Raw genomic sequence first — 14,161 nt, 5'->3', positions numbered from 1 at the left:
CCTCATGCCAGGGACGGCTAAGTACGGACGTAACAGGGTATGGGATACTTTAAAAAATCCTGACATTAGCGACGAACAAACACGACTAAATGTTTCCGAATACACAGTGGTGTTTGGCTACAAAAAATCAGTTTTAAGCGTCATCTTTCCTTCACAATGAAAATGAAATAGACAATTCCGTCAATTTAAAAAATCAAGACTCTTTTGTCAAGTTAATTATGAAGGTCTGTCAAGGTAATTCAACATTTCTCATACATTATGTCACCTATTGTTGCTCATCATTTCTGAATAATTGCTATATCAAATTTTAACTAGGCCAACTAAAAGCATAAAATATATCGAAATAGTACATAAAGCTATGGGGCCTATGGAATCGCTGGTCCTGAATAGAGTGCAGCAGATCGTGTCAGATTGTTCCATTGGCCTCAGATTATCTTGAGATGTTAATTATCTTACAATCTAGAGCGTAGCAACCGTAAAGTTCGCCAGCCAATTACAAGTCGGCTAACGACTCATTTAACACACCGTTTACGCACGAATCCACCCGCCCGACTCCCGACACTCAATGACTATGTTCAAATTAACGCGATTTTTGGAAGTAAACCTTTAGCAGTATGGGAGGGCCCCATAACATGTGTGTTTTACATGTCGTTCAGGTACACTCCCATGTTGCTAGGGGTAAATTCTTACCAATCTACTTTAGTAAAACTGTCTGTACTGGGGAGACGATTGGTTAGTGCTCGCCTTCAAATGTGAATGCTACTGGTTATGATGATATGAGGTTAAAAGGATATGAGATGAATGGACAAACGAAAATGTTGTGTATTTGCTGATACAGTAATAATGTACTAACATTGAACTGAAAACAGAAAAAAAGGTAACATGAATATTCCATCTCCTGTAGCCCAAAATAAATAAGTTGAGGCATGTGTCTTGTCTTTAGACTGTGCTCGCAGTCAATATGTCTTTGTTTGGAACCAGGTAGGAGATTGGTCTGTTCGTGCCAAACAAGACGTGATCACGAAGAATAGGCAAGCGAAGCGTATGAGAAGGGAAAAAGGTCTCAACAATGAAAAGTCCCAGAATCAACATTCTAACTGGAAATGTATAGAAAGGTGAGGTATGTCAAGAGAGGTGAAACAAAGCCTGGGTGAAGATCTATACAATTCGTAACCATTGGTAGAGAATGTGCTTATTTAGAATAATTATTAAACCGTTGAAAGAAACCCCAAATGTCTATGCTAAAATTATGACATTAAAACACACATAATATTACTATCAAACTGAGCAACTAAACTCAGCCCAACAATCAACAAATGTAGTCAATTCCTTTCCCTCCATTAAGCGGCTAATTGTCTTGTTCCAACAACAGAATACAGTAACTATTATCTGGCTCCCTTTTATTCTGTGTTCTAATGTGACTATTTCACTGAGAGTTATTTTAACAAGAAATATAATTGATTTTTAGGGGAAATAGTTTATGACGGAGTTTTTCAACATATTAAAAATGTCAAGATTAATAAACAAAATTAATTGATAGTGCAGTGTTAAAGATATTATGCGATGGAATAAATAAATAGAAGAGCAACTTATGTATTTGCAGTGCTAAGATCTCCCATTAATACAAAGTATCGCCCAACAAACCCACATATCCGGAAAGCCTGTTTTTACAAATCTTACCCTTACCGCAACAGATGTTTCCTGAGAAACCGCACACGCCCTTCTTCCCCGCAGCTAATGTGGTCCAGGTGAAGGATGTAGGCGGTGCCCTGGGCCCAGGATACAACGTATCAGATGGGCTTTCTCCCAGCCCTTAGCACTGAGGATATTCACCGGTGCCCATTGTTCTCTGGCTTTCAATCTAATTGCCGGCGCATTTCACTGCGAGATCTTTGCTCGATTCAATCACCGTGTGAGAGAGCTCCGATGACGTCAGAAGGAGAGGTAAAAGAAGAATTAAACGTATTGGTTGATAAAGGGTGACAGAAAGGCAAGGACATTCAGAGGAAGCATAACAAATTCAAATCCCATGAACTAGATACTCATACTGGGTTTTTTAGTTATTATTGTTCAAGAATCGATAAAATACACCGCGGAATAGTCCCTATACTGGATGAAAATATCTCAAGCACAGTGCAACCAGTAAGAGTGGGGTGGATAAAAAGGGAGTACACAAGACGCAATGGTCTTGAAAGACACACTCCGCAAGAGTGAACTAAAATAATGCAAGAATGCAAGCCAAAACCACTTCACAAATCCTGTTTCAAAGACTAATGCTTTCCATAATTTAAGTGTTGTGAAGTATATCAGGTCGTATGATAGAATAGAATTAAGAGAGGATTATTTAAATTTCTTCGACACGGGGTACAGAGTAGATGCAGCTAAAACACAAAACATGTTCTAGTCAAGCAAAGTCTAAGTTGAAGTCTAACACTGCTTGTTAATTATTTTATACACAAGTTTTCAATGGCGTACTTAGTGCATGTTTACCAGAACCATTGTGGAACCCAACACAATACAAAAGTTGACAGTGGGATCTTTGTTTTCAGGAGATGACCACGTTGACTGAAGAAACCTACTGGCCGACGCTTCGAATGCGCTGGAGAAATCCGTCTACAGGACAAGATATAATTCAACTTGACCGTTTACTTCCTCTTCTCTTATCTCTTCGTCTGTATTCTCCCTGTGTTGCAAGGTCTTAGTTTCTCCGGTGGCTCCCATAGTCCGGTGAACTGCCCGCGGTCCTCACGTTGACGTTACATCAGTATGGGACTCACGCGCCGCTCAGGAAACGCACATTCTCTTCCTCACGACCGCCGGAACCTTCCGCGTCCATACGTTATTTGCATAACGTCTGTTCACCTTTTACAACTGATGTTATGAGTGTGTGTTATAGCTGTGCACATGTAGTCTGGAATGCAATTAGTTCATGTCACGGGAAATCAGTGCATACTGTTCTAGTTCCTTCTTATTGCTGGGAAAGACAGATTTCCCTTAGAATGTGGGGGTGGAGGGATGGCTGATCACGTCTCTCTTGCGCTGTGCTCTATAACACTATTTGTATATCAACTATATCTCTGTTGCGCGCACACTGTATGTCTATCTACTGATCGATTCCAAAATACGAAGGGCTGTGAGGCATCTTAAGCTTAAGGGGTTCGCACTATGATCCCGTTTGAGTGAGACAAAATAATAATTAGGGTTGGCCAAACAACTTTTCACCTATGGGCCTAATTATCATGGCCTGTGGCACAAATTGCCACTGCACATGGAAAATCTCATCCCATAAGACATGACAATAATGTCTTGAGTCATATCTGTCTTAGTCAATGTGTAACTCATTATGTCGCCTATTTGGATATCGATAATGAACACATCATCAACTCATCCTCTTCTATCATGTGATTAATGTGTATTGCATTGTCACCGTATCGTAACTTATCAAATGCAAATCGCCGTGCGTTCGTCACACGGGATTAACGCAGGAGATCGTCTTATTCCATGGTCACACCATCGATGTATAATAGTCTATCTAGATAACTAATACATCGATTAGTAGCACACACTCAATCACACGGATCAACATATGAGTCAAGTTATAACATTAGCCCGCCAATGGACACGGTTGATTTTGGGAGGCAATCAACTACAGGAAGTGTTCGAGACAGGATATTTCGCATGAGGAACTCTAGTTTCTATATAAAGCAAAGCGGTGCCTTTGTGGGAAATTTAACGAGATCGTGAAATGGGTTTACGTTCTTTAGTTCGAACTGAAACTATAAAACAAACATTTTATTGGAACTTGGGCGATAATATCTGACAATCAAACCACTACCATTAGTGAATACCGCGGCCGAAGCCCGTTAGTTTTCCCTATGTCCTTACAACGAGAGTTTTACCATTCGTTGTCACAGTAACATAGCATAACCAACGGTATTGGTGTTTTACGATAGTGCAGTTGTCCTATCCAAGGAGAACCACCACCAACCTCAACACATTGTCAACCTACACAGAGTGACATTCCCCGCCATCCAAGAACCGGCAAGTTAACGTTCGGTGTTTACGCAAACTTGAAAAATCGTCAATGGGAATGGTAGTGAAAAAGAGTGTTAAATTTCAGATTAATTATGAGTAATAACAGACAATTATGCCATAGGCTATGGTAAACGGGTAAGAGCAGAAATTGACAAGTCTTGCTATTTGACTACGTCACGTAGTAGCAAAGAAAAAAATGTATATGTAAAAATGTATAGGTATGTATAGGTATTGTTCAATAGTGGTAGTTGAGTCTACAGCGACAAATTTAGAAAATACTCCTGTATATGAACAAGAAAACCTTTACTTCTGCTCCGTATTGAACTGTAATATTCTTACACAATACATAGTTCAACAAGTATTCGCTTAGAATATATCAGTATGATGTTTAAGTACAATATTCTTCATGCAAATATGGGAAGGTGAGTTTTACAGTCTTCACGTATACCAAACTAAAATGTCTTGGGAAATTTGACAGTTGGGTTAGTTAGTTTCGTGATGTTTCAGTACAGGGAGCCGAAAACCGCACCGGACTGAGGCTGTTCCAGGACCATGTCATCTGGGTTACGATCGCAAGATGTTACGGACATTTCGGTATCAGAGCCTATGAGTTCGCATGTGTTTCGCCGTCGTCTGGTCGTGGTCGGTGGTCGACCTTGAGTGACCCGTCAAGGTCGTCACGCTCCGACGTGCGTTAACACCCTCATTACTCTCGCAGACTCGCCGCTCTGCCCTCCTAGCCACCACGGCTACGACCACCGACCGTGCGATTGGCGGTGCCGAAAAACATACCGTCTTGAGTTGTAGCATGGGTATGGGTTATTGCACACATTTTCCAAACGGATTAGTAAAACACGAGTTTGATCCAAATATTGTCGGACCTCATCTTCATGTAATTTTACCCCCAATTGTGATGCGCGTTTCACTATCTAATTACTGACTGAAAATTACGGGGAGATCCTACAAAACCAATACACCATAAGACAATGTCAATGTGTGTGATGACGCGTTTGCGTGATACTGTGATGACCACCCTTACCCTATCTCAAATTGGAAAACTGGAAGGATTGACCACTCCGCGCAACCGGTAGGTGCCCTATTTCCAAAATACCCTTCCTCGCTACTTGGTGGAACCCGAGTGGCAGTTTAGGGGTTTTGCAACCCTGCTAAACTTACCTCTATAATCCGAACTAATGATGGTGGCGGTTTAAAAGTCGGTCATAAAACTTGTGGCAGTGTGATAAAAGCCATTAAATTTGATTCGGACTCCTATAAAAACTATATATAACTCGATTCTAGCCTTCGCACCGCCATGATTCCCTTTAAGAATTAACAGTTCTGACAATTTTACCACGTTTTCTCGGTAGTAAGCGCCACAATTAACTGCAGGTATAATGAGTTTTGAGACGACGGGTTGGTTCCCGCCGGAATGCGCAAGATGGCCGACTTTCCCGCCAACTGAAGGTTATGCAACTTGGCGGTATCTGATAGCTGGTCTCGTGAGGCTTTCATTTTACAATCCGTATCTGTATGGAATTCAAACCATTTATTTGCTTTCCCAATAACTACTATGGGTGTTCCGCAAACAAAAGACGAAGAGACGAGGCGAGACTTTACTACAGGTTTTCATAGTGACTTTTCTTGAATTGAAAGGTTTTAAGAGTTAAGTACCCTGCAAAATACAAGATTTCGTCACAAGGCATTAAGCCGATGACAGTAGCACAAGAAATAGAATATAATGCTGTGAAAACATTTGGCCTATCTGCAAACGATAAAAAACCTACCTTAAATTAAAATGGAGCAATTAGTCCTAAAATTAGACAAATGTAAGTTAAAATAAAGATACAATTACAATAAGACAACACAAATCTTTTTTTAAATAAGCACGTACAATTGTGTCACCGAAGTGATGGAACAGAATAAAAAACAGCTTTACCCCCACAACTCGAGTTACAGGCATTTTAAGTACTGTATAATATTAACACTGCCTTACCTAACCTTGCATAGCGTAGTGTATCATTTTAATAGTGACGGGCCTGGTAAAACCCCTATGAGAGCATTATTAACACTCAGTTAAACCGTTAAACAATATGTTCATTTAGTAACATAATTATTCGTTTTACAGTCTCGTTATAAAATCCTGATGTATATGACATAATTGTTTCTAAAACATCGTCAGCATCGTGTTTGGCGCGCGCTCCCCTGTTTAAGAGCCTGCTTATAGCTAGACAGGTGATGGTACGCCGCGGAAGTGATCAGTTATTTCTGCCGCTACAAGATGGTCCGGAAACAAGGCGATGTTTGCCAGTGATAATATCTCCTCCCAAGAGTGCCGTTGTACATCCTTCAACAGCCCTCCTCAGGGCACGTATATATATATAAAGTCTTCCGAGACCTTGGAAGACACTGAGAAAAACTGCCTTAACAGCTAAAACAATGCAATAGGCTGAGTAGCTATGCAGATATAGAACAGGTCTCAATGTTGCAGCGATGTTATGGTGGTCAGAAAGTCCTTTTTGTTCTCTCAAAGTATTGATAATTTAAATAAAACTCGTCCATTTAAAACTATTAAAAATGTCACAGTCTTTACCTACTATTTTTCCTAAGCTAAAAGTAGAATAACTCTAGAATTCACAGTAGCTTTCGTCGTCAACCACGTCGTCAGTTTGAAGATTGCTACCAACCGTTTCGCCTTTATTGTCATCCTCAATCCCTAGGAAGAGGCCGAAAACCATATGGATTCTCAAGGCACCGACCGCTTACCTACAAACACGCTTTTTTACAAGTATGTGAACTAAGAATACATTACAACAGAGAATCAAAATTTGTAAATAAGTAAAACTAAAGGTCTTACCTTAATTTCGTGGTATTTTTCTTCCAAGTAGTAAGCAATGTTCCTCGCTTCCTCGTACTTCTGGGATATATCCAAATACTTCTCGTAGTGTCTCTTGAACAGCACAAATCTGCAACAATATTCCGTGATGAATCAATTGAAACAACATTGCGTAGATATTGCGATCGGAAATCATACTGTTTTATGATTTGTTGATTGTTATGAGCGAAGCACAATAATTTAGTAATAATTATTATCATCAAATTTTTCAAATATCTGAAAAGTACAGTTGCCGTCATTAAATCATTTTATAACTCTTGAGAGATTAAATACTCATAAAACGAGTTCTCAAGAAGACATTTTCATCTCGCAAGTTAGGTCGAAAGTTTAATAATCATTGCTCAAGTTCACTGCTGTTTCGGTTGAGTTCGAATTGTTTGGGAATAAAAACTGTACCGGATTTCAATATCAGGTAGTTTTCCCCACGGGGGACGGGAGTACGGTAATACCATGAATTAGAATAACCATACGACGTTACTTGGTTGGTAGTAAACAATGAGTCGGAGAACATATATCCATGCAATGTTCGGGATATGGAATTTTATATCACAGAAAGACAAAGAATCAGACACCGTAGACCCGTCATTTAATATGTTCTTGAATCGTGCTTGAAAGTTTATTGAACAATAAATTGCCTTATTACACTGCATGAACTAGAGTTTATCACGAAGTGTACATGGAGCTGTACTGGCTAAATTAACCGCGGATCTTAACCTTATCATAGCTACTAAAGACTCATAATAGCTCTATTCTACTCTCATCTTTCAATCATATTTCGGTAACACTACGGCAATTTTGGTCCAATTTAAATTTGTTAGGTGGTCATTATGTAATGTATAAAGTAGGAAATTTACTGTCTTGAATTTAAGTCCGATTAACGTTCGGATAACGTGTATTGAAAACCATCATTGTTGAAAACCAGTTCCTTAGATTAGGGCCTATAATTAACTTCGTAATATAAACTGGCAGTTTAAAACTGTTGTGCAGGCGTTTTAGCTTACGTTGGAAACGTGCACTCATAATACAGATTGTTGAAATATTCTATTCTACTATATTGTGGGATTAAAATGCTCAATTCCAAATTGGCAAGGCCATGATGCAAACCAGTAGGGGACCATAGGCAAAATAACTGGCTTCAAAATGTACGAGTATTATAATCATGTACCGTATACTATAAATAAAGGCAAAGGCAGCATATTATGCAATAAATAAACAAACAGGAGACTGATAGCAACAGCGGCACGGATGTAGTGATTTGCTACGAGGATATGGAACGTGATCAAACTAAATCGCCACCATTGAATGTCCCCATCCTTACAAAGGTAAAACTGAATTTTAAAAAAAGTATGAGGATTTTCATATGAATGGGCATGTATAGACGAAATAATCTTAAACATTCACGGGGTGTAATTAAAAGTACGGTAGTATAACCGATAAAACGCGTCCCCCATAATAGATGCATTTTCTAGGCAAAAAAGTGGAATATTAAGATGTCTTTGTCATTAAAAAATTATTCGACAAATCAAAGTTTTATTGGTAAAAGTTTTATTGGTAAACTGAATTAAGATCGGCGAGATATCTATGACAAATATGTAGGTAGAAAAGGATGGAAAAGGCAAGGTTAATTTGCGAGAAGAAAATAAGTACCGTGCGCAGAGTTTAACAAATGTAATAAGCCGAAATAATAATTAGTGTTCGGCTTGAATACAAACCTTAAAAAAAAGTTACTGACATATTTCGGAGTCTGGGTCTAACCGGACTACTTCTAAATCCGTCGGCACTATGACCAGTAACTCTCTTAAATCCAGCCGAGAACATCCTTGCCGAATTCGTCTTCAGCACCACATCTTCACCATAGAACTGTTGTAATATCCTACATGCTTTTCACACAAGGATCAGTTAAAGCTGTTTTCCTAGCTGCCGAACTCGGCTGCTGAATACGGCTGCGACGTGCGGGTGTGACTGTAGTTTTGTATGGTACAGTAGTACTGAACAGTACTGTACGTATTTTTCACGTCACCTCCCGAATTCAGCGGCAGGGAAAATAACAGTAACCAGACCAATAGGAGTTGGTACCGAAAAACGCTGCACCTAGTCAGTCAAGTACCCACGTAGAGACGGTAAAAACTCAACTACCATCTCTAAACAGAGAAGTTCTGAGGTGTCTGTTTATTTTGGACGAGATGTAAACAAACACCCTATAGTGGCTCTTCTCCCGCGGACAAACAAGGTATTATTTTCTTTTATTTGTATGTGCGAGGGAAGCGGATAATCTAGAGAGAGTTGGGCTAGAAAGAGCAGTGGGTGTGAGGGCGTCATTTCCATCAGAATGGGAAGAACCACACTGCCACCGCGACGCGCGTGAGAACGAACCTTTTGTTCCAAACGGTTCTGGGTCAATCGGCGTTCGGAACTTGGAGGGAACCGGATCCGTAATGAATGATGACTCAGAATTATTCACAGTAATAGGGTACATAATGATCCGAAATTTAAAATCGTATTCCATTACTGACAATCATATATGTAGGGTGTCTATTTAAGCGCAACTCATTTTTACAATGAAATCAAGAATTTTACAATAGATTAAACCATAAATTTAAAGGTACTCCTTTGATCTATGGTTTTACTACGTTTAAAGGTACTCCTTTGATCTATGGTTTTACTACGTTTAAAGGTACTCCTTTGATCTATGGTTTTACTACGTGACAGTTACAAGAAGAAGATAGCGTTGCTCATGTGCTCTTTTTGGCAGAATTTTTCTGAGACTACAAAGGAAGCATTATTTGGAGGATCAAATAGGCCTATACCAAACCTTTGGGGTTAAAATATGTCACACATTTGCAAGGTGGTGTAGTATGTTCAACCATGTATAAGTTTAAATTAACCTTAGTAAAAATAGAAATTGTGGTCATAGCCTATCTGCTTTTTGACTTAAATCGCCTTGGTTATCACACCAGTAGCCCACAAGCTAGATTAAACCATAGCAAAACAACAGTGTTTCCATTCGCAGTATCTAGATACCAGAGAATTGAAGGCTGTGAATAAGTAAACAAAGCCCCAAGAGGGATGCAGCTACTCAGATAATTGACTTAGAACATGGATGTGAAGTGAAGACTGAAGACTAATGTCAAGAGGAAAAGTGGGCGTGAAAAGACCAGAGGTCCTGGATGCAACCTGTCTAAGAAAATTCTTAGCAATAATAAACAAAGAAAGGAGGTGATGTCAAAAAGGTCAAGATAGGCACCTAAAATGAACACTGCAGACTTAGATGTGCACCTTCAGAAAATGCAGCAAGAAAACATGGATACAGTTACTTGGAAAATTGATGCAGAGGTTGGTTTCGAAATAGTGAAACTTTGGTCCAGCAAAGGGCCAAATTTAACTACAGGATTACCTTATTAATGATAGATAATTAGGGATTCGGCAAAAGACCCCGGTGAGGATCAGGCTTTTTGAAATAAAATCCCGCAAACAGCAAAAAGGCTAAACATAGCCCGCCTTCTGAATAGGTCGCAGTTACCCGTCAGCCACTAGATCATTAAAACTGCATTGAGTCTTATCGAGCCCTTCACACTTACGGGTTGCAGCGACCCTAGGTCCTAAACTTAAGTTACCTACTTCATGGTTCAAAAATGGGTCTACATAGTTTTCCTTAACCATTCGGTTTTTAATAAGTGATCCTACATAAAGAATGAAATTATATTAATTAGTCAACTAAGATAAAGCTTTTTTATAAATCTTTCACACATATATTTCGCATCAATCCTGTGGCCTACTAATCCTTCATTCATATTTCCTTTAAATGCATATTTTTAAAAGACTGATTTGTCGTCAGGATGGATGAATTATTAGTCGGCCTATATACTGAATACAATAAGGGTTTTGTTTACTTTCCTGTTAAAGGGAGCATTAATTATCATCAATGATTTCTTTTCTATACATTGATGATTTCTTTTTGATACATTGATATTTTTTTCTATCGATAGGCTATATTGATTAGGCCTATAACAAATTGAAACATATCATCTGACAACTACGATAACGATACAGTAAATAAATATTGTTCAGTATCAACAAACAATAAAAAAAATTAAATGAAATTAAACTGTTCTAAACTAACCTAACCAACCAAACTTGCTGTAAGTTAACATTTCAACATTCCGTTTGATAAATTATTTCCCATATGCCTTTTCTGTTATCAAACGGAATTTTGAAACGGTAACTTAGTCTATAGCAAGTTTGGTTAGTTGGTTGGTTTAGAATAGTTTTATTTCCTAATCCAATGATGGGCTATTATTTTTGTCTAAACAAGGTTAGTTCCTAATTTGTTTAAATGCGTTTGAAGATATTAAAACAGAAGGAATACGGATCGTGAAGTAAAACAAAAATACCGATACCCTAACTTATATCGAAAAGAAATGATCGATAACTTAATAATGAATGTTCCCTTTAACAGGAAAGTACCGGGTTTTGTTTGTAACGTGTCCACTTTTCAGTCTCCCTTCTTAAACATTTTTACAATTGTGGTGTAGATAATTTAAAAGCTTATAACCTAGAGGTCAAATGGTAGAAAAGTCATTTCCCTAAGGGCTTAGCCTTCCTAGCGTTTTATTTATTTTTAGAGTCCCCTTTCAAATATTTAGTGATGCTTTTTAAGTAGAAGCCTGAAGGCCTAGAATCCTATAAGTTATTTTAAAACACCTAGGCTACACCTACAAAGTTTATCTCTCAAACATTCTAGATGCCACTCCATAATTCTCGCTTTTTTACTCATCCTCAACCCATTGGTCAACTCTTCCTATGATGCTAAAAATTATTCTTAGGTAACAGTCACAAAAATGTAGGCCTAAATGAAGCGTTTGCACTATAAAGCAAGATTGTAACTAAGGAAAACATTTAAGTTAAACTTAAGACAAAATAGGTCCATCTGTTATTGATCATTGGGATTTTAATAATCGACCTACAGTAGACTCCTTCTTATCCGGACATCGGTTTAACCGGACTACACTTGGCGGAAATGACATCTCTTTAACTAGACAATTTTTATCGGCAATTTGGTTTAACCGGACTAGATCGGCAGGAAGTGGGCAGTACTGAAAACACTGTTCTCGTGGGAAAGATTTGAGACCAGTGATCACGTGTCTAAATACAATGCTCTCCTAAATTTCAGTCGAATATCACAGTAAACAGTCTGTTTTAACGAGTTTTTGGGGACTGCGTTTTAACCGGAAAACGCGTTATCCGGACAGGCCTCGGTCCCGAGGAGTCTGGACAAGAGGGAGTCTACTGTAACTTAGCTAGAGAAACAGCTCTTTGTCAGCAAAAAAAAAACAAAAAAAACAGTAGGCCTAACAATAGAATAAGTAAACACACTAAGCTTACCTATAAAAATCATTTTCTGAGATGATGTCCCTAATGCTGTCTTCTGGGTCCAGCCTATCGTAGAGGCCAATATGACGACTCGATCTCCTTGAAGAACCTTCACCACCAAAGTCCCCTGTGATTTTCAGGACGGGTTTATCCATGGAAGAGCACTTTGCAGCATTACTAGTTTCACTGTCACTGTAATAAACTGGCAAACTTTTTGGCAAAACACTCGGAGACACTGCCAAATCATCATCGTACACAACACATGCTTCTTTCTGAATCTGAAGAGCTGCATCACTTATCCCGTGATGCATTTCCCCAGTGGTTGCTGGGGCGCATTGTAGAACAAGGTCATCACTTTTGCTATGTTTCAAATCAGAGAGGCCGAGTCCAGATGGGCGATCCTCGTAACTTGAATATCGTGCTATAACAGGGCTCCGGCATCCTTCTCTCAGTCCATACCTGAAGGAATCACTTCTGGGTGGAGGACTACTTGATGCTGTTTGTATCAGAAGATCAGTCATCTTCTGCAAAAGAGAGGAGACATTAGCGATGAAAATATGTACCTACCCGTATGTGTATGAATAGTCTCTAAAATCTGTAATCAAGAATTTCAGTAAGGTGACGGTAGGCTACATTTACTCAAAAGCATTAGGCCTATGTTAAAAATGTTTTGAAAGCAGTACCAGAACCTAACTAAACTTAAAACCATTATCAAATCATAAATTTCTATCCTCAGTTTACATTATGCTACCTCTATTTTTCATATTCTGATGTTTCTCCACATTACTTAGTTTTAAAACTACCTAAGTTACCATGATAAAATCCCACATCTGAAAAAATTATAAAAAATTGAAATAACTTAGGTAGGTACCGTAGGTAACTTCGGGTACACCATAATACAAGTACAAATTGTTCATTATTTTAATATCTTTTAGGAAAACACCACTCGTTATAGCCTAGAATAGCCTATGTTGATAAGTTAGGTACCGGTACCCAAATAAGGGCAAACGCTAATAGTTAGTAGGGTTAGGCCTATGCTAAGTTAAAATCGTATAGGGCCTTTAAAGTCAATGGTTAAAATATATTTTTTTCTTTAAAAAGAATCAAAACACTCAAAATAAAAAATAAAAAATAATTTGGTCATGCAAAAAAATAAGCAAAATATTTAAAATTCTTACTTGTTAAAATATTTTTAAATCCCCATAGTTGACAGCCCATGATTTTTGTTTATTTTGTTCATGCCTGTTTCAAATTGTTAGCATTCCAAACAAATACATAGGCCTAATTAATTGCAAATAATTACCTAAATATTATTCAGTCTTATGTAGCCTATTAAATACTAGGATCAGAGCATAACATTATTACCTTTCATATATTTATCCACAATAGTCTGATAAATGATTTTGTACTCGGTAAAATCCAAACAACACCCAGACGACACACCGAACACAACGAATCCCGCACCGAATTGACGTTTGCGCTAAACCAACCTACGGCTATGGACGTAACCGTCAACCGTCAACAACAGACTACAGGCAGACTGGCCAACATTCAACATTGAATTGAAAATTGAACATATGGATCTTAAAAAAATATTTAGCTCCAGCTGGCTGGGCTGGCTGCCTTTCTCAAGTTTCTCCGATCGCCACTGTAGCGCTAGCTGTAAACCATGACGAAGAGGAAGAAAATAGCAAGACCATGGAATATACTCTAGGTGACTTCGGCACTATATCAAATGGTTAAAAAAATCATAAAATATTGAAATAAAATGTGCCTGTGGAATCAATATTATATTCTTTCCTAACCAGTTATATAACCCAATCCCACACTGCAACTGACTTGCACCATTTAGTAAACTACAAA

The 14,161-nt window shown here is 38.4% G+C and overlaps 1 protein-coding gene across 1 annotated transcript in view; it reads right to left on the bottom strand.

Moving 5' to 3' along the window:
• LOC128996040 (uncharacterized) overlaps positions 1 to 13,808 on the bottom strand; it is a 124,522-nt gene extending 110,714 nt beyond the window's left edge. The window contains exons 1-3 of the mRNA XM_054421171.1: positions 13,664 to 13,808; positions 12,311 to 12,822; positions 6,890 to 6,998 (exon numbers count right to left, since the gene is read on the bottom strand). Coding sequence (XP_054277146.1) covers positions 6,890 to 6,998; positions 12,311 to 12,819 — 618 coding nt within the window. The 5' untranslated portion in view covers positions 12,820 to 12,822; positions 13,664 to 13,808. The remainder of the gene's footprint in view (positions 1 to 6,889; positions 6,999 to 12,310; positions 12,823 to 13,663) is intronic.
• Positions 13,809 to 14,161: the final 353 nt, after the last annotated feature.

This window comes from Macrosteles quadrilineatus, unplaced genomic scaffold (genome assembly GCF_028750875.1).
Source record: "Macrosteles quadrilineatus isolate MER2022 unplaced genomic scaffold, UCM_ALF_1.0 Scaffold_5__1_contigs__length_97177068, whole genome shotgun sequence".
NCBI classification, from domain to species: domain Eukaryota; kingdom Metazoa; phylum Arthropoda; class Insecta; order Hemiptera; family Cicadellidae; genus Macrosteles; species Macrosteles quadrilineatus.
Note: the sequence above shows the minus strand (reverse complement) of the source record. Positions and strands in the feature narration are given on the sequence as shown.